The 25887-nt window shown below is 40.7% G+C and overlaps 1 protein-coding gene across 1 annotated transcript in view; it reads left to right on the forward strand.

The window, feature by feature from the left end:
• Window positions 1–25887, forward strand: part of GSAP (gamma-secretase activating protein) — a 422579-nt gene that overhangs the window by 125754 nt on the left and 270938 nt on the right. The window contains exons 5-6 of the mRNA XM_053719170.1: window positions 22088–22165; window positions 22494–22568. Coding sequence (XP_053575145.1) covers window positions 22088–22165; window positions 22494–22568 — 153 coding nt within the window. The remainder of the gene's footprint in view (window positions 1–22087; window positions 22166–22493; window positions 22569–25887) is intronic.

Here is a 25887-nt window from a genome sequence, read left to right on the forward strand (position 1 = left end):
GCTTACTTATGTAAATGGTTTAAAAGAGTTGAAACTCTCCTAATATAAGACTTAAAGGTATATGAAACCCAAAAATGTTCTTTTGTGATTCAGACAGAGCATACAATTTTTAAATAGTTTAAAATTTATTTATATTATCAAATTTGCCTAGTTCCCATGATATTCTGTGTTGAAGAGATACCTAGTTAGGTGTCATGAAATAGTGCTGCCATCTAGTGTTCTTGCAAATGAATAACATTCTTGCAAAACTGCTGCTATTTAGGGCTCCAGACGTGCGAACTTCTGAGTTTACGTACCTGCTTTTCAACAACAGATACCAAGAGAACAAAGAGAATTTGTTAATAGAAGTAAATAAGAAAGTTGTTTAAAATTGCATGCTCTAGCTTAATCATGAAAGAAAAAGCGTTGCGTTTCGTGTCCCTTAAAAATATTTTCTTTCATGTAATTAGCAAGAGTCCATGAGCTAGTGACGTATGGGATATACATTCCTACCAGGAGGGGCAAAGTTTCCCAAACCTCAAAATGCCTATAAATACACCCCTCACCACACCCACAATTCAGTTTTACAAACTTTGCCTCCGATGGAGGTGGTGAAGTAAGTTTGTGCTAGATTCTACGTTGATATGCGCTCCGCAGCAAGTTGGAGCCCGGTTTTCCTCTCAGCGTGCAGTGAATGTCAGAGGGATGTGAGGAGAGTATTGCCTATTTGAATGCAGTGATCTCCTTCTAAGGGGTCTATTTCATAGGTTCTCTGTTATCGGTCGTAGAGATTCATCTCTTACCTCCCTTTTCAGATCGACGATATACTCTATATATATATATACCATTACCTCTGCTGAATTCTCGTTCAGTACTGGTTTGGCTTTCTACAACATGTAAGATGAGTGTCCTGGGGTAAGTAATCTTATTTTTCTGTGACACTCCTAAGCTATGGTTGGGCACTTTGTTTATAAAGTTCTAAATATATGTATTCAAACATTTATTTGCCTTGACTTCAGAATGTTCACATTCCTTATTTTCAGACAGTCAGTTTCATATTTGGATAATGCTTTTGAATTAATCATTTTTTCTTACCTTCCAAAAATTGTCTCTTTTTTCCCTGTGGGCTGTTAGGCTCGCGGGGGCCGTGATAATGCTTCATTTTATTGCGTCATTCTTGGCGCGGACTTTTTTGGCTGACAAAAATTCTTTTCCGTTTCCGGCGTCATACGTGTCGCCGGAAGTTGCGTCATTTTTTTACGTTATTTTGCACCAAAAAATGTCGGCGTTCTGGTGTTGGCGTCATTTTTGGCGCCAAAAGCATTTAGGGCGCCAAATAATGTGGGCGTCTGATTTGGCGCTAAAAAATATAGGGCGTCCGCTTTTGTCTCCACATTATTTAAGTCTCATTTTTTATTGCTTCTGTTTGCTAGAAGCTTGTTTCTTTGGCATTCTTTCCCATTCCTGAAACTGTCATTTAAAGGAATTTGATCAATTTTGGCTTTATATGTTGTTGTTTTTCTCTTACATATTGCAAGATGTCTCACGTTGCATCTGAGTCAGAAGATACTACAGGAAAATCGCTGTCTAGTGCTGGATCTACCAAAGCTAAGTGTATCGCTGTAAACTTTGGTAGCTATTCCTCCGGCTGTTGTTTGTATTGATTGTCATGACAAACTTGTTTAATGCAGATAATATTTCCTTTAGTAAAGTACCATTGCCTGTTGCAGTTCCTTCAACATCTAAGGTGCAGAATTGTTCCTGATAACATAAGAGAATTTTGTTTCTGAATCCATAAAGAAGGCTATGTCTGTTATTTCTCCTTCTAGTAAACGTAAAAAAATCTTTTAAAACTTCTCTCCCTACAGATGAATTTTAAATGAAACATCATCATTCTGATTCTGATGACTCTCTGGTTCAGAGGATTCCTGTCTCAGAGGTTGATGCTGATAAATCTTCATATTTATTTAAAATGGAATTTTATACGTTCTTTACTTAAAGAAGTACTAATTACTTAGAAATAGAGGATTCTGGTCCTCTTGATACTAATTCTAAACGTTTGGATAAGGTATTTTAAATCTCCTGTGGATTATTCCAAAGTTTTTCCTTGTTCCTAATGCTATTTCTGCAGTAATTTCAAAGAATGGGATAATTGGGTAATTCATTTACTCCTTCTAATCGTTTTAAGCAATTATATCCTGTGCCGTCTGACAGATTTAGAATTTTGGGACAAAATCCCTAATAGTTGATGGGGCTATTTCTGCCCTTGCTAAAGCGTACTACTATTCCTACGTCAGATGGTACTTCGTTTAAGGATCCTTAGATAGGAAAATTGAATCCTTTCTAAGAAAAGCTTATTCTGTGTTCAGGTAATCTTCTTAGACCTGCATTATATCTTTTGGCTGATGTTGCTGCAGGCTTCAACTTTTTGGTTGGAAACTTTAGCGCAACAAGTAACACATCATGATTCTCATGATATTATTATTCTTCTTCAGCATGCTAATAATTTTATCTGTGATGCCATTTTGATATTATCAGAGTTGATGTCAGGTTTATGTCTCTAGCTATTTTAGCTAGAAGAGCTTTATGGCTTAAGACTTGGATATGCTGATATGGCTTCTAAATCTACTATACTTTCGATTTCTTTCCAGGTAACAAATTATTTGGTTCTCAGTTGGATTCTATTATTTCAACTGTTACTGGTGGGAAAGGAACTTTTTTACCACAGGATAAAAAATCTAAAGGTAAAAACAGGGCTAATAATCGTTTTCGTTTCCTTTCGTTTCAACAAAGAACAAAAGCCTGATCCTTCATCCTCAGGAGCAGTTTCAGTTTTGGAAACCATCTCCAGTCTGGAATAAATCAAAGCAGCTAGAAAGCAAAGCTGCTTCTAAGTCCACATGAAGGTGCGGCCCTCATTCCAGCTCAGCTGGTAGGGGGGCAGGTTACGTTTTTTCAAAGAAATTTTGGATCAATTCTGTTCACAATCTTTGGATTCAGAACATTGTTTCAGAAGGGTACAGAATTGGTTTTCAAGATGAGACCTCTGCAAAGAGATTTTTTCTTTCCCGTGTCCCGAGTAAATCCAGGTAAAAGCTCAAGCATTTCTGAATTGTGTTTCAGATCTAGAGTTTGACTGGAGTAATTATGCCAGTTCCAGTTCCGGAACAGTGGATGGGGTTTATTCAAATCTCTTCATTGTACCAAAGAAGGAGAATTCCTTTCAGACCAGTTCTGGATCTAAAAATATTGAATCGTTAGTAAGGATACCAACGTTCAAGATTGTAACTGTAAGGACTATCTTGCCTTTTGTTCAGCAAGGGAATTATATGTCCACAATAGATTTACAGGATGCATATCTGCATATTCCGATTCATCCAGATCATTATCAGTTCCTGAGATTCTCTTTTCTGGACAAGCATTACCAGTTTGTGGCTCTGCTGTTTGGCCTAGCTAACAGCTCCAAGAATTTTTACAAAGGTTCTCGGTGGCCCTTTCTATCTGTAATCAGAGAACAGGGTATTGTGGTATTTCCTTATTTGGACGATATCTTGGTTTCTGCTCAGTCTTACAGTTAGCAAATCTCATACGAATCGACTTGTGTTGTTTCTTCAAGGATCATGGTTGGAGGATCAATTTACCAAAAAGTTCATTGATTCCTCAGACAAGGGTAACCTTTCTGGGTTTCCAGATGGATTCAGTGTCCATGACTCTGTCTTTAACAACAAGAGACGTTAAAATTGATTACAGCTTGTCGAAACCTTCAGTCACAATCATTCCCTTCGGTAGCCTGATGCATGGAAATTCTAGGTCTTATGACTGCGGCATCGGACGCGATCCCCCTTGCTCGTTTTCCCATGCGACCTCTTCAGCTCTGTATGCTGAATCAATGGTGCAAGGATTACACAAAGATATCTCCAATTAATATCTTTAAAACCAATTGTTCGACACTCTCTAACATGGTGGACAGATCACCATCGTTTAATTCAGGGGGCTTCTTTTGTGCTTCCCGACCTGGACTGTAATTTCAACAGATGCCAGTCTCACAGGTTGGGGAGCTTGTGGGGGATCTCTGACGGCACAAGGAGTTTGGGAATCTCAGGAGGTGAGATTACCGATCAATATTTTGGAACTCCGTGCAATTTTCAGAGCTCTTCAGTTTTGGCCTCTTCTGAAGAGAGAATCGTTCATTTGTTTTCAGACAGACAATGTCACAACTGTGGCATACATCAATCATCAAGGAGGACTCACAGTCCTCTGGCTATGAAAGAAGTATCTCGAATTTTTGTTTGGCGGAATCCAGCTCCTTCTAATCTCTGCGGTTCATATCCCAGGTTAGACCAATTGGGGAAGCGGATTATCTCAGTCGCCAAACGTTGCATCCGGGCGAATGGTCTCTTCACCCAGAGGTATTTCTTCAGATTGTTCAAATGTGGGGAACTTCCAGAAATAGATCTGATGGCGTCCCATCTAAACAAGAAACTTCCCAGGTATCTGTTCCAGATCCCGGGATCCCTCAGGCGGAGGCAGTGGATGCATTATCACTTCCTTGGAAGTATCATCCTGCCTATATCTTTCCGCCTCTAGTTCTTCTTCCAAGATGTAATTTCCAAGATTCTGAAGGAATGCTCGTTTGTTTCTGCTGGTAGCTCCGGCATGGCCTCATAGGTTTTGGTATGCCGATCTTGTCCTGGATGGCCTCTTGCCATCCGTGGACTCTTCCGTTTAAGACCAGACCTTCTGTCACAAGGTCCCTTTTTTTCCATCAGGATCTGAAATCCTTAAATTTACAAGGTATGGAGATTGAACGCTTGATTCTTGGTCAAAGAGGTTTTCTCTGACTCTGTGATTAATACTATGTTACAGGCTCGTAAATCTGTATCTAGAGAGATATATTATAGAGTCTGGAAGACTTATATTTCTTGGTGTCTTTCTCATCATTTTTCCTGCATTCTTTTAGAATTCTGAGAATTTTACAGTTTCTTCAGGATGGTTTAGATAAAGGTTTGTCTGCAAGTTCTTTGAAAGGACAAATCTCTGCTCTTTCTGTTCTTTTTCACAGAAAGATTGCTATTCGTTCCTGATATTCATTGTTTTTATACAAGCTTTGGTTCGTATAAAACCTGTCATTAAGTCAATTTCTCCTCCTTGGAGTTTGAATTTGGTTCTGGGAGCTTCTTCAAGCTCCTCCGTTTGAACCTATGCATTCATTGGACATTAAATTACTTTCTTGGAAAGTTTTTTCCTTTTGGCGATCTCTTCTGCCAGAAGAGTTTCTGAATTATCTGCTCTTTCTTGTGAGTCTCCTTTTCTGATTTTTTCATCAGGATAAGGCGGTGTTGCGAACTTCTTTTGAATTTTTACCTAAAGTTGTGAATTCCAACAATATTAGTAGAGGAAATTGTGGTTCCTTCATTATGTCCTAATCCTAAGAATTCTAAGGAGAAATCGTTTGCATTCTTTGGATGTTGTTAGAGCTTTGAAATATTATGTTGAAGCTACTAAATCTTTCCGAAAGACTTTCTAGTCTATTTGTTATCTTTTCCGGTTCTAGAAAAGGGCCAGAAAGCTTCTGCCATTTCTTTGGCATCTTGGTTGAAATCATTTAATTCATCTTGCCTATTTTGAGTCTGGGGTAAAACTCCGCCTCAAAGGATTACAGCTCATTCTACTAGGTCAGTTTCTACTTCCTGGCGTTAGGAATGAAGCTTCGGTTGATCAGATTTGCAAAGCAGCAACTTGGTCCCTCTTTGCATACTTTTACTAAAATTCTACCATTTTGATGTATTTTCTTCTTCTGAAGCAGTTTTTGGTAGAAAAGTACTTCAGGCAGCCGGTTTCAGTTTGAATCTTCTGCTTATTTTTATCTTTAAACTTTATTTTGGGGTTTGGATTATTTTCAGCAGAATTGGCTGTCTTTATTTTATCCCTCCCTCTCTAGTGACTCTTGTGTGGAAAGATCCCAAATCCTTGGGTAGTCATTATCCCATACGTCACTAGCTCATGGACTCTTGCTAATTACATGAAAGAAAACATAATTTATGTAAGAACTTACCTGATAAATTCATTTCTTTCATATTAGCAAGAGTCCATGAGGCCCGCCCTTTTTTTTGTGGTGGTTATTATTTTGTATAAAGCACAATTATTCCAATTCCTTATTTTATATGCTTTCGCACTTTTTTAATCACCCCACTTCTTGCTATTTGTTAAACTGAATTGTGGGGTGGGTGAGGGGTGTATTTATAGGCATTTTGAGGTTTGGGAAACTTTGCCCCTCTGGGTAGGAATGTATATCCCATACGTCACTAGCTCATGGACTCTTGCTAATATGAAAGAAATGAATTTATCAGGTAAGTTCTTACATAAATATGTTTTTTCTCCAACATAGGTGTGTCCGGTCCACGGCGTCATCCTTACTCGTGGGATATTCTCTTCCCCAACAGGAAATGGCAAAGAGGCCCAGCAAAGCTGGTCACATGATCCCTCCTAGGCTCCGCCTTCCCCAGTCATTCTCTTTGCCGTTGCACAGGCAACATCTCCACGGAGATGGTTAAGAGTTTTTTGGTGTTTAAATGTAGTTTTATTCTTCAATCAAGAGTTTGTTATTTTAAAATAGTGCTGGTATGTACTATTTACTCTGAAACAGAAAATAGATGAAGATTTCTGTTTGTAAGAGGAAGATGATTTTAGCAACCGTTACTAAAATCGATGGCTGTTTCCACACAGGACTGTTGAGATGAAGTAACTTCAGTTGGGGGAAACAGTGGGCAGACTTTGCTGCTTGAGGTATGACACATTTCTAACAAGACTTGGTAATGCTGGAAGCTGTCATTTTCCCTATGGGATCCGGGTAAGCCATTTTCTTAGTTTAAGTATAAGAATAAAGGGCTTCACAAGGGCTTTAAAGACTGGTAGACATTTTTCTGGGCTAAAACGATTACTTTATAAGCATATTTAATAGTTTATACCTTTGAGGAGTTATTTTAATCTTGGGAATTGTATTAAAAAAACGGCAGGCACTGTATTGGACTCCTTTTTCACTGGGGGCCTTTTCTAGTCACAGGGCAGAGCCTCATTTTCGCGCCACTAATGCGCAGTTGTTTTTGGAAAGCAAGGCATGCAGATGCATGTGTGAGGAGCTCAGATCCACTGAAAAAGCTTATTGAAGGCGTCATTTGGTATCGTATTCCCCTCTGGGCTTGGTTGGGTCTCAGCAAAGCAGATACCAAATTTGGTGTGCAATACTTTTAAGGCTTTAAGACACTGTGGTGAAATTTTGGTGAATTTTGAACAATTCCTTCATACTTTTTCGCATATTCAGTAATAAAGTGTGTTCAGTTTAAAATTTAAAGTGACAGTAACGGTTTTATTTTAAAACGTTTTTTGTGCTTTGTTATCAAGTTTATGCCTGTTAACATGTCTGAACCATCAGATAGACGATGTTCTGTATGTTCGGAAGCCAAGGTTTCCTCCCCATTTAAATATATGTGATGTATGTGACAAACAAAGTAGGGACAATGATGCCACTGATAATGATGTTGCCCAAGATGATTCCTCAAGTGAGGGGAGTAAGCATGGTACTGCATCATCCCCTTCTGTGTCTACACCAGTCTTGCCCACTCAGGAGGTCCCTAGTACATCTAGTGCGCCAATCCTCCTTACTATGCAACAATTAACGGCTGTAATGGATAATTCTATTAAAAACATTTTGGCCAAAATGCCCACTTATCAGCGAAAGCGCGATTGCTCTGTTTTAGATACTGAAGAGCATGAGGACGCTGACGATAATGGTTCTGACATGCCCTTGCACCAGTCTGAAGGGGCCAGGGAGGTTTTGTCTGAGGGAGAAATTTCAGATTCAGGAAAAATTTCTCAACAAGCTGAACCTGACGTTATTACTTTTTTTTTTTTTTTAAATATCTTTATTTAGTGGGGACCCAAGCGGGCATACCACCGCAAGGAATAAGACAATATACATGAAGTAACAAGAAAATAACATAACTTACATAAAGTGATATCCTGATAGGAAACTTGCATCATGCGGCTAATGTAATTAGTGAGAATTTAATGCATTCCCAGAGTGGTTAACACCCGTCTAGGTAACTTTTTTAATTTTCTAGGTGATCCGAAAGGGGAAAGAGGGGGTGGGAGAAGAGAAGGGTTTGGGGGGAAGCGGGGTGGTGCTGATGGGAGGGGAGGGAGGGGGGTGAGGGGGAGAGTGGGGTGGGGAGGTGGGGGGGGGGGGAAAGGAGAGAGGAGGGGAAATGAGGGTGTCTTAGTAGGGTGGTGGAGGAGGGTAGGCAGAGGGGGGTGGGAGGTAAAGGGGGTAAGGACAGGGGGGGGGTGGGGGGAGGGGAAACATATTAGATTCAAACAATCAGGTCCGAACCATATATCTAGTCAGCAGATGTCAACTCATTTTATCTCAAAAAACAAAAATGCCAAAAAAAAAGGCACAAAAGGCATAAATCACTGGAAAGGAGAAGGAGGAGGCACCTGGTCCGCCCGCTGTAGCTCTCAACATGTTCTTTCGTATGTCCGTGTGGAAGAGGAAAAAGGGAAGGGGGGGATTAGAATAAGGAGTACCGTCAGAGGTCACTAAGGTGTCACACCGCTTGGTTGTCTCTTAGTCTTTCTGTCTGAATAAACGTGCTCTCAGCAAAAGGTAACATTAACTGTGTGTAGCTGCTGACAGGTAGAGACAACAGGTATGGTTCCCATTTTGTGAAAAAGGCTTTGATTCTTCTCTCTAGGTCTCCCTTGACATCTGCCTGTTCTATCAGTAGTTGTGTATGTAGAAGCTTTGTAAATTGTGTGATGTGCGGTGGTTTACTGGAGGCCCAGTGTGTTAGAATAAGCTTTCTAGCAATGAGGATGGCGGTATTCAGAAAGCGGTCTTGTGGGGTACTCTGTGTATGCCCCCTAAGAAAGAAAGTGTCCCAAGCTGAAAGGACAGACATTTCGCCGCATTTTTTCCTCAACCAGAACTGGATCTTACTCCAGTATTGAGCTATTTTAGGGCAGCTCCAGAACAAGTGTGTAATGTCAGGTTTAGATGAGGAGCATTTGGGACAGGTGTCTGGTGCACCCTGGACCCATTTGGCTCTCAGCTGTGGGGTGATATAGCTCAGATGAATGAATTTGAGGTGCATCTCTCTGAAGTGCATTGCTAGTGTGCTCCTGGCTACTAGTTGGAAGCTATCTGAGATAGTGTCCTCACTAACATCAAGATCAGTGCAGCTTTTCCACTTGGCGCTTAATTGTTGTAATATTTCAGCTGACTTAGTTTCCAGGATTAAGCTGTAAATGTATGAGATGGAATGTGATCCTTGCCTAGTTAGGGCACAGATATTGTCTATTGGTGAGTGGCTTCTGCCACTGAGTCCTTCAGACATCAGTTTATGAATATAATGTTTGGATTGGAGGTATGCGAATGTGCTATGTCTGGGTAGGTCAAATCTGTCCTGTAAGTGTGCCAGTGAGAATGGTTTGTCCGTAAGTGGGTCTATTAGCTGTGCGACTGTGTGTAAACCCTTCTCCTCCCATAGAGCAAAAATTTTTGTGGTCATGCCTGGGAGGAAAGCCGGGTTGCCCTGTAATGGGAGATGTTTGGTAACTTTGTTAGGGAGCTTCCACCACCTGCACAGCTTTGCCCATGCTCTGAGTGGATCTTTAAATAGGATGTTGTCTTTAATTCGGGCAGGAAGGGTATGGAGGGGAGCGTGGGGTAAGAAAGCTAGGTGAAATGGGTGGGCAAGGGATTTCTCAAGCTTTTCATCATTAAAAGTCGATGTGCGTGCCAGCCAGTCAAAGACCAGCTTGGTTAGTGTGGCCCAGTTGTACCACTCCACATTTGGGAGTCTCAATCCCCCTTTATTAGTTGGTAGGGCTAGCTTTGTTCTGCTGATTCTGTGTTTTCTCGTGTTCCATACGAAATCGCTGAAAGCACTGGTGATAGTCCTCAGGTCCTGCTTCGTGAGCAGCAGAGGGAGCAACTGCAGGGGGTATAGCAGTTTGGGCATTGCCATCATTTTGACCAGACTTGCCCGACCTGATAAGGAGATTGTCAATTTGGCCCAGCTCTTCAGTAACGTGCGTATCTGCGCTATCACTGGAGGGATATTCAATTTATAAATTAAGTGTGGGTTAACGTGGAGATGTATGCCCAGATATTTAAAAGAGCCATCAGTAATTTTAAGTGCGGTGTGTGGATTAGTGAGGTATGTCAGCTCCGATTTGTCCAAGTTTACCTTGTATCCTGAGATAACTCCGAATTGTTTGAAAATGGAGACTAGCCTGGGTATGGTGGTGCTTGGATTAATGACGTATAGGAGCAAGTCATCAGCATACAGGGACAAATGCATAGAGTGAGTTCCTACCTTGACTGCTGGGAGTTTACTTCTTATGTATATGGCTAGGGGCTCTATAGCTAGGTTAAACAGGAGGGGTGATAGTGGGCATCCCTGTCGGGTACCTCTTCCGAGGGAGAAAGGCTGTGACACTTCACCGTTTACTATTATGTTTGTATGAGGTTATGAAAGTCACCCTTAATGCCAAATTTGTCTAGAGTGGTCAATAGATGATCCCATTCAACCCTGTCGAACGCTTTTTCCGCGTCGACAGAGAGGAGGCACGCTTCTGGGAGTGCTTCAGTTTTGTTCTGGTCACGGTGTCTTCCCTGCCAGTAAAAGTCAATGAGTGCTAGTGTCTTGCGTATGTTGGTGACTGAGGAGCGATGCTTCATGAAGCCCGTCTGGTCCGTGTGGATAACTGTGCCTAATACACCAGCTAATCTGGTCGCTAGTATGGCTGTGAAGAGCTTATACTCATTGTTCAAGAGTGCTATTGGCCTATAAGAGGCAGGGAACGTCGGGTCTCTGTCTGGTTTTGAATTAAGCACATCAGGGCGTCTGCGAAATCGGTTGGGGGAGTTACTGTGCCTTTTAGGTAAGCTGTAAATGTTTGGGCCAGCAGGGGGCTTAACTCTGCTTGCAGGAGCTTGTAATATTCAATTGGTATCTTATCGGGGCCTTGGGTTTTACCTAGTTTAGCTGCTTTAATGGCTTTCAGGACCTCTGACGTCTGAATAGGGGCATTGAGTTGTTCTAGGTTTCTGGACTCAGAGAGGGAGGGTTAAGTTGATCCCAGAAACAGTCTCTGTCATTCTGTGTGCATGGTTGTGCAGAGTAGAGCGTGGAATAGAAGTTAAAAAATTCTGATGTGATGGACTTTGTGTCTGAGTGGAGTTTCCCCTGTTTGTGGATGGCAGGGATGACAGATTTAGGGTTAGCCAGTTTGACTACATTGGCCAACAGTCTTCCGGTTTTTATCACCAAATCTATAAAAACGACCCTTCCTATGTGTCTGGAAAAAGTGATTTTGTTGGGATAGGGCATCCTCTCTTAATTTCTTTTTCTCATAGAATTTGTTTCTGTTTTGGAGGGAGGGGTGAGCTAAGTATTGGTTGTATGCAGCTGTTACTGCCGTGGTGGTTGTGGTTTCTACCTTTTTCCTTTTAGCGTTATAGTGGGCAGTGAAGCTAGTGATTTGTCCCCTCATGACTGCCTTGGATGCTCCCCAAAAGATACCCGGGTCATTGAGATGTTGGGCGTTAAATCTGTGATATTCCTCCCACTGAGATTTTAAGTGTTTTCTAAACTCGATGTTATGGTAAAGGTAGGTAGGGAATCTCCAGTTCCCCTGTGTGGGGTTGTGAGTCCGGGGTCCAAGTTGTAGCCATATGGGTGCGTGGTCAGAGATTATGATGTCTGAAATGTCAGTTTGCGGAATCTGTGTGTGCAGTTGTTTGGAGCATAAAAAATAGTCAATGCGTGAGAGCGTCCCATTGTTTTAGCGGCACATGTAAAGTCTCTCCTGGTCGGGTGGCGTGTACGCCACAAATCAATGAGATTTAGGGATGTCTTGAAGTTAGCCATGACTGCTGTTTCACTCTTCCGTTTCCTAGCATGTGTTTTTCCTTTTCCCTGAGAGTGTATGTCAGCTCTACGATCTAATGGCAGGTCCTGGGCCAGATTGAAGTCTCCCCCCAGAATTAATGGCTTATCTGCATGCAGAGCTAGAGAGGATTGTAAGGAGTGCCAAAATTGTGGTCTAAATTGATTGGGTCCGTAGATGTTACATATGATGTATGATTGGTTGTCTAGTTGTAGGTCAGCTACGATATATCTACCTTTTGGGTCTATTGTAATAGGGTTAATGCGGACTGACAGGCCTTTGCGGACCAAAATGGCTACTCCTCTCTTGCGCCCTTCAGTAGGGGTGTAGTATACCTGGTCTACCCATCTGCACCTTAACTTCTCATGCTCTGTCTCTGTGAGGTGTGTCTCTTGCAGGAGGGCAAGATCTGTGTGAAGACGTTTAAGGTGTTGCAATATGATACTGCGTTTGGCCGGAGAGGTTATGCCTCCCACATTCCAGGACACTACTCTAAGGGGGCATGCCATAGTGCTGGGTAAAAAGGGATGTATTTGGTGTATAGTTTGTAGTGAATGTGGAGTCTGTGGGTCTATAGCGTTTCTGGGCAGTTGGATAGAAATCAGCATTGGTTTTGCTGAGGTCACCCAGGAATGTGTAGGTGGGTGCAAGTAGTTCAAGGTTATGTGTCTGGGGTATCAGTGACTTACGGACCAGTGTGTCTGGAGTCAGGCAACGGGGCGGAATCCAGGTGCTCCTCCATGAACCTATTGAGACAAAATTGAACAAGCATGAGAAAACGACAACATGATATTCAGTAAAGTGAAAGGGGAAATGGAAGAGAAGTAGGAGGGATAGGCGTAGAGCGAGATGGCTGGAGTAGGACACCTTGGAAGGGAAGGGTCCAACCAGTGAGACCCTGAGAGATTGAGGTAGCAGGGTAAGAATGAGAACAATAACAGAAACTGGAACACAGACTAAAACATAAGAGAGCAGGTACTTAGCCCTTAATGTGAACAGTTGTGACAGACTCTGAGACCTAGCTCTCATTGTAACAAGTAAATGGGATAGAAAATTGCTTGTGCTCTGAGTTCATCTTTCAACCCTCGCCATTGTGAGGTTCAGCGTCCAGGAATTCTTGAAGCTTTTGCGGATTCAGGAAAAACTTGGGACCTGTCGGTGTCATCAGTCTCAGCTTGGCGGGGGTAGAGAAGTGAAGCCTGTCGGCCCAAAGCATGCAGCTTAGAACAGAGGGGGGCAAATTCTTTTCTTCGTCTCGCCACTTCTGCAGAGAAGTCCTGGAAGATCAGAAGTTTATGTCCTTCGTAGGCCAGGTCTGGTTGGGATCTGTAAGCTTTTAAAAGCGCCAGCTTCTCCTGGTATCTGAGTAACTTGAAGATAACTTGTCTTGGTCTCTGATTGGGCTTAGCAGGCGACTGATCTGGGCCTATTCTGTGTGCCCTCTCGACGTCTAGCGGCATTGTTTCTTGGTCCATCTTGAGCAGTTTAGGGAGGGTGTATGCGGTAAATTCTATGAGCTCTTTATTTTTAACTGACTCCGGGACCCCCACAATCCTTAGATTGTTGCGGCGGGGACCGGTTTTCGAGGTCATCTAGTTTGTCCTGCAGAATTGAATTGTGGCGTTCCATGCGTTGCAGGGCAATTGTAGATGTATGCTGTGAGTCCTCTACGTCAGAGATCCTTTGCTCTGCTTGTTGCAGTCTTGTAGAGTATTGACGGATTTCAGTAGTAAGGGGTGTCCATTCCTGCTTGTAATGTCTCCATTTTGGGGAGAAAGAAGGCCTTTAGGTCTCGGAGTAAGTCAGGAGCTGGTTCAGCAGTAATATCCCTCTGATTAGGGAGCTAGGCTCTGGATGGATTTCTGCGGCCTGTTTCCTGCCCCTTTCTGACGTCTTTTGTTTTCCGGCCATTATGGGTATGGCCAGTGATGTTGATGCCTTAAAATACTTGTCGACTTTCATAAGTGGTGCTGCTTAAGTTTTACTTTCCCTGTGTTAAATTGCAACTTTTCCACTGCAGGAAGCTGAGCAAGAATAAGGGTCTTGAGTGTCAGGCTCCTGTATGTCTCTGTCTCCCCTGCACTACAGGTGAAGGGTTGGTACTGGTAACAGCGGTATGGAAGGCGATTACTGTTTCTATCGCTTTAGGGACAGCTTACACAAGTTGCAGCAAGGTCTGCCTTAAAAGGTAAAGGAAGCGTCCTCAGTTGTACTGTTGCAAGGCTTAATGTCAGTGTTAGGAAGTTCTCAGTTCCCTGCCTTCAATTTCTGCCCTGGGTATGAGATGCAGGTTCTAGACCGCACAGCAGGGAAGAGGATTGTAGCTGCGTGTCTAATTGGGGGCAAGATGGCGCCCGCGCCAAAAAGCAGTGCGTATGTCACTCTCTTACCCCGCTGTTACGGCGTGGTCCGGCTCCGATTGTTTCGGGCAGCGTGTGGTCAAAGTCTCTATTGCCCGGTCATAAGGGCGCTGATATTGCCCTTTGTCTTCTGTCTTCTGCCGCTCAAAGTCGCTTCTCTTCGTTGTGGATGATAGACTGTCCGTGGGGGGAGCCGTTCTTGGGGGCTCCTGCAATGTAGGATGCCAGGCAGTGTGTGGTGGTCACCTGCTAATGCTAGGGGTTATGCTCGGGGTCAATTACCGACCGCTGGGGTATTTAGGCAAGAGGTATAGCGGAGCTCTTCTATCTTGCGGCTAGTCGGATCGCCCCGCCCACCGGAAGTCGACGTTATTACTTTTAAATTTATATTAGAACATCTCCGCGCTCTGCTTAAGGAGGTGTTATCTACTCTGGATGATTGTGACAATTTTGTCATTCCAGAGAAATTATGTAAAATGGATAAGTTCCTAGAGGTCCCGGTGCCCCCCGATGCTTTTCCTATACCCAAGCGGGTGGCGGACATTGTAAATAAAGAATGGGAAAGGCCCGGCATACCTTTTGTCCCTCCCCCTATATTTAAGAAATTATTTCCTATGGTCGACCCCAGAAAGGACTTATGGCAGACAGTCCCCAAGGTCGAGGGGGCGGTTTCTACTCTAAACAAACGCACTACTATCCCTATAGAAGATAGTTGTGCTTTCAAAGATCCTATGGATAAAAAATTAGAGGGTTTGCTTAAAAAGATGTTTGTTCAGCAAGGTTACCTTCTACAACCAATTTCATGCATTGTTCCTGTCACTACAGCAGCGTGTTTCTGGTTCGAAGAACTAGAAAAGTCGCTCAATAAAGAATCTTTGTATGAGGAGGTTATGGACAGAGTTCAAGCACTTAAATTGGCTAACTCTTTTATCTTAGACGCCACTTTGCAATTAGCTAGATTAGCGGCGAAAAATTCAGGTTTTGCTATTGTGGCGCGCAGAGCGCTTTGGCTAAAGTCTTGGTCAGCGGATGTGTCCTCCAAGAACAAATTGCTTAACATCCCTTTCAAGGGGAAAACGCTGTTTGGCCCTGATTGAAAGAGATTATTTCAGACATCACTGGGGGAAAGGGCCACGCCCTTCCTCAGGATAGGTCTTTTAAGGCTAAAAATAAACCAAATTTTCGTCCTTTTCGCAGAAACGGACCAGCCTCAAATTCTACATCCTCTAAGCAAGAGGGTAATACTTCTCAAACCAAGCCAGCCTGGAGGCCGATGCAAGGCTGGAACAAAGGTAAGCAGGCCAAGAAACCTGCCACTGCTACTAAGACTGCATGAGATGTTGGCCCCCGATCCGGGACCGGATCTGGTGGGGGGCAGACTCTCTCTCTTTGCTCAGGCTTGGGCAAGAGATGTTCAGGATCCTTGGGCGCTAGAAATAGTTTCTCAAGGTTATCTCCTGGAATTCAAGGAACTACCCCCAAGGGGAAGGTTCCACAGGTCTCAATTGTCTTCAGACCAAATAAAAAGACAGGCATTCTTACATTGTGTAGAAGACCTGTTAAAAATGGGAGTGATTCATCCTGTTCCATTAGGAGAACAAGGGATGGGGTTTTACTCCAATCTGTTCATAGTTCCCAAAAAAGAGGGAACATTCAGACCAATTTTAGATCTCAAGATCCTAAACAAATTTCTCAGGGTTCCATCGTTCAAATGGAAACCATTCGGACAATTCTTCCTACCATCCAGGAAGGTCAATTCATGACCACGGTGGATTTAAAGGATGCGTATCTACATATTCCTATCCACAAGGAACATCATCGGTTCCTAAGGTTCGCCTTTCTGGACAAGCATTACCAGTTTGTGGCACTTACATTCGGATTAGCCACTGCTCCAAGGATTTTCACAAAGGTACTAGGGTCCCTTCTAGCGGTGCTAAGACCAAGGGGCATTGCAGTAGTACCATACTTGGACGACATACTGATTCAAGCGTCGTCTCTGCCACAAGCAAAGGCTCATACGGACATTGTCCTAGCCTTTCTCAGATCTCACGGGTGGAAAGTGAACGTAGAAAAAAGTTCTCTATCCCCGTCAACAAGGGTTCCCTTCTTGGGAACAATAATAGACTCCTTAGAAATGAAGATTTTTCTGACAGAGGCCAGAAAATCAAAACTTCTAAGCTCTTGTCAAGTACTTCATTCTGTTCTTCTTCCTTCCATAGGGCAGTGCATGGAAGTAATAGGTTTGATGGTTGCGGCAATGGACATAGTTCCTTTTGCGCAAATTCATCTAAGACCATTACAACTGTGCATGCTCAGACAGTGGAATGGGGATTATACAGACTTGTCTCCGACGATACAAGTAGATCAGAGGACCAGAGATTCACTCCGTTGGTGGCTGACCCTGGACAACCTGTCACAAGGGATGAGCTTCCGCAGACCAGAGTGGGTCATTGTCACGACCGACGCCAGTCTGGTGGGCTGGGGCGCGGTCTGGCAACCCCTGAAAGCTCAGGGTCTATGGTCTCGGGAAGAATCTCTTCTCCCGATAAACATTCTGGAACTGAGAGCGATATTCAATGCTCTCAAGGCTTGGCCTCAAACTAGCAAAGGCCAAATCATAAGGTTTCAATCAGACAACATGACAACTGTTTGCATATATCAACCATCAGGGGGGGAACAAGGAGTTCCCTGGCGATGGAAGAAGTGACCAAAATAATTCAATGGGCGGAGAATCACTCCTGCCACTTGTCTGCAATCCACATCCCAGGAGTGGAAAATTGGGAAGCGGATTTTCTGAGTCGTCAGACATTTCATCCGGTGGAGTGGGGAACTCCATCCGGAAATCTTTGCCCAAATAACTCAATTATGGGGCATTCCAGACATGGATCTGATGGCGTCTCGTCAGAACTTCAAGGTTCCTTGCTACGGGGTCCAGATCCAGGGATCCCAAGGCGACTCTAGGTAGAATGCACTAGTAGGCACCTTGGACTTTCAACCTAGCTTACGTATTCCCACCGTTTCCTCTCATTCCCAGGCTGGGTAGCCAGGATCAATCAGGAGAGGGCCTCGTGATCTTGATAGCTCCTGCGTTGGCCACGCAGGACTTGGTATGCAGACCTGGTGAATATGTCATCGGTTCCACCATGGAGGCTACCTTGAGACAGGACCTTCTTGTTCAAGGTCCCGTTCGAACATCCGAATCTGGCCTCACTCCAACTGACTGCTTGGAGATTGAACGCTTGATTTTATCAAAGCGTGGGTTCTCAGATTCTGTCATTTGATACTCTTATTCAGGCTAGAAAGCCTGTAACTAGAAAAATCTACCATAAAATATGGAAATAAATATATCTGTTGTGCGAATCTAAAGGATTCCCATGGAACAAGATAAAAATTCCTAAGATTCTATCCTTTCTACAAGAGGGTTTGGAGAAAGGATTATCTGCAAGTTCTTTGAAGGGACAGATTTCTGCTTTATCTGTTTTACTTCACAAAAAGCTGCGGCTGGTGCCAGATGTTCAAAGCTTTTGTTCAGGCTCTGGTTAGAATCAAGCCTGTTTACAAACTTTGACTCCTCCTTGGAGTCTCAATTTAGTTTCTTTCAGTTCTTCAAGGGGGTTCCGTTTGAACCCTTACATTCCGTAGATATTAAGTTATTATCTTGGAAAGTTTTGTTTTTGGTTGCAATTTCTTCTGCTAGAAGAGTTCAGAGTTATCTGCTCTGCAGTGTTCTCCTCCTTATCTGGTGTTCCATGCAGATAAGGTGGTTTTGCGTACTAAACCTGGTTTTCTTCCGAAAGTTGTTTCTAACAAAAATATTAACCAGGAGATAGTTGTGCCTTCTTTGTGTCCGAATCCAGTTTCAAAGAAGGAACGTTGTTGCACAATTTGGATGTAGTTCGTGCTCTAAATTCTATTTAGAGGGCTACAAAGGATTTCATACAAACATCTTCCTTGTTTGTTGTTTATTCTGGTAAAAGGAGAGGTCAAAAAGCAACTTCTACCTCTCTCTCTTTTTGGCTTAAAAGCATCATCCGATTGGCTTATGAGACTGCCGGACGGCAGCCTCCTGAAAGAATCACAGCTCACTCCACTAGGGCTGTGGCTTCCACATGGGCCTTCAAGAACGAGGCTGTCTGTTGATCAGATATTTAATGGCAGCGACTTGGTCTTCACTGCACACTTTTACCAAATTTTACAAATTTGATACTTTTGCTTCTTCGGAGGCTATTTTTGGGAGAGAGGTTTTGCAAGCCGTTGGTGCCTTACCATCTAGGTGACCTGATTTGCTCCCTCCCATCATCCGTGTCCTAAAGCTTTGGTATTGGTTCCCACAAGTAAGGGATGACGCCGTGGACCGGACACACCTATGTTGGAGAAAACAGAATTTATGCTTACCTGATAAATTACTTTCTCCAACGGGGGGTGCCCGGCCCACGGCCCGCCCTGGTTTTTAATCAGGTCTGATGAATTATTTTCTCTAACTACAGTCACCACGGTATCATATGATTTCTCCTATGCATATTCCTCCTTTACGTCGGTCGAATGACTGGGGAAGGCGGAGCCTAGGAGGGATCATGTGACCAGCTTTGCTGGGCTCTTTGCCATTTCCTGTTGGGGAAGAGAATATCCCACAAGTAAGGATGACGCCGTGGACCGGACACACCGTTGGAGAAAGTAATTTTATCAGTAAGCATAAATTCTGTTTTACATTATTTTCTTTTTTTTTTTCTTCATTTTTTTGTAGCTTGAAGTACCTCTTGACGTTGAACTTGTGTATCATGGGGTTAGGTAAGTGTTTTGGCCAATTTTAGTTACTTAGTACCTTTTACACTTGGATAGATGCAGTTGATAAAACGAATTTTAAAAGAAATAAGAGATGCAAAGGTGATATGATTATCAACTAAATCTATACGGTTCAAGTATAGAACAATTATATTAAGTTATGTCTTGCTACTATAGTTTTAAATGGAATTCAACTGAAAGACTGCTACTATAGTTTTAAATGGAATTCGACTGAAAGACTGCTACTTATATTGAAAAAATGAATACTGCAGTATTCTTTGTAGGAAAGTTCTGTAAATGAGGCAGAAATCAGCTCGGTGGGGGGTAGTGAGACTCAATCACATTTGAAAGGGTGTTCCAGCAGCTGCTCAGAATACAATTAACTCCTTGGCTGACTACATTGCCACTTTAACAGTGGTAAATAAGAAGCCTCCAATCATTTACTGGTGCAGCTTCAAATGAATATTAATTGCATAATGCATTATTTGTTTACCAGCATTTTGTAAACCAAAAAAGAAGTAAGATTTACTTTGTTTTTATTAAAAGAACATTTCTCTTTTTGTTTTAAGTTTGGTCAACTTGAGCTGTGATCTTTCTGTAGATAGAGACCAAACGGGAGCACCAGCCCCAAATTACAGGTGTTTACAAAATCCAACAGGTATGTACTATGTAATCTGTAAAATATTGTCTATAAATTGTCACATATATATTAAAGTGATGGTAAACTCTCCCCTTTTTAAAATCTGATCCGGAATGTTAGTGATATTTTAGATGGAGTTTAATGGATCATTTGTAATAAAAATGCACTAACTTATTACTTTTTAATATGAAATTGAAATACACCGCTCTCCCCCCCTCCCACTTCAAAATATTTTTTTCTGTTAGCTAGATTCTTTATTGGGTTTTCATGACCCAGAATTGAACTAGGACACCTTTAAGGAACTGGCATTGCCATTTACATTGTTATTAAACTTGTGTGTATGTATATACAGTATTGTATGTAAATATATATTTATATATATTATATATATATATATATATATATATATATATATATATATATATATATATGTGTGTGTGTGTATATGTGGTGTGTGTGTATATGTGTGTGTGTGTGTGTGTATATGTGTGTGTGTGTGTGTGTATATGTGTGTGTGTGTGTGTGTATATGTATGTGTGTGTGTGTGTGTATATATATATAATATATATATATATATATATATGTGTGTATATATATATATATATATATATATATATAATATATATATATATATAATATATATATATACACACATATACACACACACACACATATACACACACACACACATTTATTTTTTGTACTAACATAACTGGTCCTGATTGTGCCATTATATATAGCACTCAATTGTATAATCGTTTATTCATTGCAGTGTTGAGACACCCCCTAGAGACCATTCTTTCCACTTTGGGATTGGTTGCTTTTGCAGCTTACGTAACATACACTAGGTTACAGAAAGAATAAGCAAACTTGTGGAATCTCTTTTTGCAGTTATTTGTAGTCCAATATTTTTGTGACCGCATATAGTTTGGACTGTTATTGGCAAGAATGTAATATACAAAGAGACAACAGTATGTACATAAATAGTGTGGTACATTTTTTAATTCTGCTGGCCAATACTGATTATCTGGTAAGTATGCTTTGCCCTCAGCCCTATATTGAGCCACTTTGTGCATTTGTTCCAAAGAGGATACTGGTTGCTAGGCAATTTACCATGATTCCCATTATGTTAAAAGGCAACTTGAAAAAATGGCAAATTAAACATGATGCAGTGCTTGAGTGAAAGTGACCATAACCCTTATTTAAAGGGAAATTAAACCCAATTTTGTTTCTTTCATGATTCAGATAGAGCATGGAATTTTAAGAAACTTTCTAATTTTCTCCTATTTATATTTTTTTCTTCATTCTATGCTATCTTTATTTAAAATCAGGAATGTAAACTTGGGAGCCAGTCCATTTATGGTTCAGGACCCTGGGTTGCGCTTGCTGATTGATGGTTAAATGTAGCCACCAATCAGCAAGTGCTGCCCAGGGCCTGAACCAAAAATGGGCTGGCACTTAAGCGTACATTCCTGAGTTTCAAATAAAGATACCAAGAGAACAAAGAGAAATTGATAATAGGAGTGAAATAGAAAGTTGCTTTAAATTGCATGTTCTATCTGAATCATGAAAGAAAACATTTGGGTTTTGTATCCCTTTAAAGATAAAATTCCCACTATATTGGAACATAAAACAACAATTTAACGTATCAAACTGATAGTGCTATTGCGTTGACTAGGTCTATACAACCAGCAATTTATAATTAAAACAACTTTCCAGTTTACTTCTATAATCACATTTGCTTCCTTGTTGAAGGAGCAGCAAAGCACTACTGGGAGCTAGCTGAACACAACTAGTAAACCAAGGACGGATATATGTGCGTAATCGCCAATCAGCAGCAAGCTCCCAATTGTGCCCTACTGCTATTGAACCTTCCTAGGTATGCTTAAAAAGAAGAAGAAAGCAGATTACATAACAGAAGTAAATTATTTAAAATATTAAGATAGTGAATATGGCATGCACATGCTGCACTCTGTCCTAGAAATATTTTATTCTTTCTAGACATAATCTAAAATTGACAGCAAAAGCAGAACTGATTTTATCAGCTGAGGGGGTTAATTGACTGCCATTTGACGGACGCACACAATCTAATATTAAAATGTTGGCCCCTCATTTTTTAGATTGACTCCTAGCTTTTAAGCAAGTTGCCAAGCCTTGATTCATTGCACTAATAAGTGCTAGATTACCATAGAACTGTATATAATACACATTCTCTCTGTGCTTTGTGTTGTAGCATTTGCAGAGGATAAGAAATCTATCTATGGATTATTTAGTGGGCTTCAAAATAAAGAGACCACCCTATGTAACAAAGGATAAATGTGTTGTATGATATACAGTTCACTCACAATGTACTATGATTCTTGTTCTGTAGGGGGATTGTGCCTGCTTTATGTACAGCCTTTCACAGTGGCCCAGGAAGTGAGTTACATGGTTGAATTTATACATAAAGGTAACAGTGCTGAAAAAAAAAGTTTTTAGAGCACAATCTGAACACTGACCATTGATTCCTCTATCCAACTTTTTTGTTGTTGTTGTTGTTTTATCTTACAGGAATAATAATCATATTTTATAGGGACTTGATAGACTTAATAATAACAATAGTAATGGAAGTGTTTGTGCTTTGTAGATAAACCATTGTTTAAACATTTATTTTATTTCTTTCATTTTTTTTTTTTATTATTATTATTTTATTTTTTTTTGCATGTAACACATTTGATTTTTACAAATAATTCCAATTTTAATCATTTTTTTTTTGTATGACAAACTCTGTCTTATAGGTTATTGTAAAACTTTTAAAGTTTCAACTACTGCAAAAGACTTCAGCCAACTCAAAGTTTCTTTTATAGATCTTGGTAAGCTGACATTTTACTCACGTGTTTTAATACTTCTTACTAGCAAGTTGTAAGTTAACTCATTGAAATGGACTTTCTTTCTTCTAAATTTTTTTTTTGTTAAAAAGTGCAATATTTCAGCATCTTGCTACAGCACACCAACTAAGTCAGACATTTTTTTCTTAGGGGACTGTTACCACTAAAACACCTACAATATGGATAGTTTATCATTTTTAGATAATATTCATTTAATCGCAACAATATATTCTCTCTTCTCCTTGATAAATCTAAAGAAGTCACAATCACAGTTTCCATTTACGTCATTACAGAAGCCAGGAGATGTCCTGACTTCTTTTTTTTTTTGATGGAGAAAGTAAATTCCAGTATCAGATATCAACTACCAATATTGAAATCAAAGTTATCGCATTCCAAGTAGGTCTGTCTTATTGTTTGTTGCCTAAACTTTTAGTTTTATTTTAGCCATATAAAAAAATGAAAGGGAAAAAATAAACTTTCTTAGTTGTGATCAATGATGTTTAAAGCTACCCCAAATGTCAAGAGATTCATCTTTGGAATATATCCAATTAAATTTGTTCCATTATCATTGTTTATCACACAATCTTTATCAATACATTTCTTTTTTCCCTTGAAATTCAATCTCCTACACCTCCCCGCCATTATTCTTTCAATAGAATGATTTGGAAAATAGCAGGGTCTAGACATGTCTACATTACAAGTTTATCAAGAGAGCTTGCTTGCTCACGGTGATTGACAGCACCTTCAGTCGCGCGAATGAAGGGGCGGGCATTAAACACTCCGATGAGTGTGTAATGATACATACGGCAACAGATCCGCTGCCCGTCTGTAGTGAAGGCGGGCGGACAGCTTCGCGAGTTGAGCTGTCCGCCCGCCTGTTAGTACATGGAGCCCTTAGTCTGACCTTCATATGAGAAGTAGTTTAATTTATTTTCAGGACAAATTTCAAAAGTAATGTCTATTTCCACTCCCATGTGACTTCATCAGCCAGTCACAAATGCATATATGTATACTCTGGGAAATCTTGCACATGCTCAGTAGGAGCTGGTGTTTAAAAAAGTATAAATTTAAAAAGACTGCACATTTTTTTAATGGAACTAAATTGGAAAGTAGTTTAAAATTGCATGTTCCATCTGAATCATGAAAGTTTAATTTTGACTTGAGTGTCCCTTTAAGAGTCAACAACACTATTGGGATTTCTCCAAAATGTACACACACTTACACATATTGTTCTGTTAATCTTTTGATTGTTTAGATCTGCAATAGTTTCTTTAACCAATGAATTTTGAAGATTGAAAGTTAGAAAACATAATTTTAAGTTTTGTTTTTTCCCCATTTGGACCAAAGCTGAAAAAAAAGCAAAAAAAAAAAGCAGTGTGTGTGAAGGCAATACACTTTAGTTTATAGTTTTTAATACATACTAAATAACTGGTAGTAAGAGTTCAGTTTAGACTTACTTTTAGAATGGTTCATGAGCTGTCTTAATAGAATGTGAGGTTTTTCCCTTAATTTTTTTTTTTTTTTTACTTATTCCCAACAACTGCAATATATGCTTAATTTTGTAGTACTAGAATGCTTTGCTTATATCCTTGCCAGCTGAATCTGTAGGGCGGAAATGTTTAGATAATCAAGTTTTTGGATTTGAGAGGCAATTTTATACAAGCCCATATTTTATGATAATTATGCTTTGTATTTTGTACTTGTAAGTAGGGATGGGCGAATGTGTTTTTATATTCGAATTCGATTGTTAGAACGAATGTTATTTTAGAAATTCAATTTACATAATTGAATGTTGATAAGAACGAATATTCTCAAATTCTATAATCGAATGCTATTTACAAAATTGAATGTTCATAATTAGATCGAATGTCCATATTCAAAATTTCTAATGTAATATTCGATTTAACAAAAACTATTCAGAAGTTCAATAGTTCATGTGGTTGGGAATTCAGTAAATTGATACATAATATATACAAATATATAAATTGGAATTTTTCTATTTCGAATATTGCAAATTCGAATATTACATTTTAAAGAAAGCATTAGAAATACTAATACAAATATATAAATTCAAATTTCTTTCCTATGAGATGGAGAGTCCACGACGTCATTCCAATTACTAGTGGGATATTAAACTTTTGGACATCAGGAGGAGGCAAAGAGCACCCCAGCATAGTTGTTAAGTGTACACATAACCCCTAGTCATTCTCTTTGCCTCTGTCAATGGAGGATGTGCAAAGTTGCTGTCTAAAGATATTTAATCCTTTTATGGGTACTTTTGCCTAAAAGCAAGGATCAGGGTTATGCTGTGTCCATCTCAATCTCTTTAGTAAGAGTAATGGTGGCCATCAGCAGTTAGAAAGCAGCAAGGTTGTCTTTGCTTGGTTTCTAACATTATTGCTACCCCTTGTGAGAAAGCCAGGGTTGGTTACTCTGCTCTTTCTTTCTCTACAGGTCCCTGGCAGAGAGCAGCTGATTCCGTTAAACCTAAGAGTCAGTGAGAAGATTGAAGACTTCAAACAGTGAGTCCCTGCATCTCTGTCCCCATGGCTAGTGGTCTAGGCATAATTGGGATGAGGGACTTTTTATTTATATGCTGGGTACCCTCTAGTGAGGGTGGGCAATCAGGGAGATGGATTTTGTTCTGAGACTTTATGACTTCTAGTGAAGTTTTTTTTATCCAGTATACATTCACTCTCCCTGGGACGGCGGTTTTTATCTCTCCATTTTAAATTTTTTAGAGACAACCGCACGTTTCATTTAAGTAGGCTAACAGCCTTTTTTACTATCTCCTTATGAGGCAATACTACCTGTATGGGGTTAATGTTTATTATCCCTTTTTTCGGTTAGAGCTTTTATTCGGCATGAACTGTGTGGCCGATGCTCTTTTATTTGACTTCTCAAATTAGCAGTTTAGTTGGCGCCATCCACCTCAGTGGGATTCCACTCAGTGCATCTGGGTTCCGTCTTGCTTTTGGTCGTTCTGCTTTTAGCAGTGCGGTGCCGACAGTTTTTTGTGTTCTATTGAATACTTATGTAATTTACTGCTTACATGTAGCAGCAGTGCTGTCTAAATATATTTTATTTTTAAGAGAAGTCTCTCGCTAGTGCGCTCTTATATTTATACAGCGCCATTTTTTTCCTAACCGTCAGATGCTAGTCAGAGCACAGTGCTGCAGCATTAGTCTAAGCGCTTGCGCTAACAAAACTAGCTAGATACCGTAACTCAAAAGGAGAGTTTAATGTAGCGTTTTAACATATGCGCAGTGTCTATATTTTACTCGCCTATGCATGTGAGGATTTA

This window comes from Bombina bombina, chromosome 6 (assembly GCF_027579735.1).
Source record: "Bombina bombina isolate aBomBom1 chromosome 6, aBomBom1.pri, whole genome shotgun sequence".
Taxonomy (NCBI): Eukaryota; Metazoa; Chordata; class Amphibia; order Anura; family Bombinatoridae; genus Bombina; species Bombina bombina.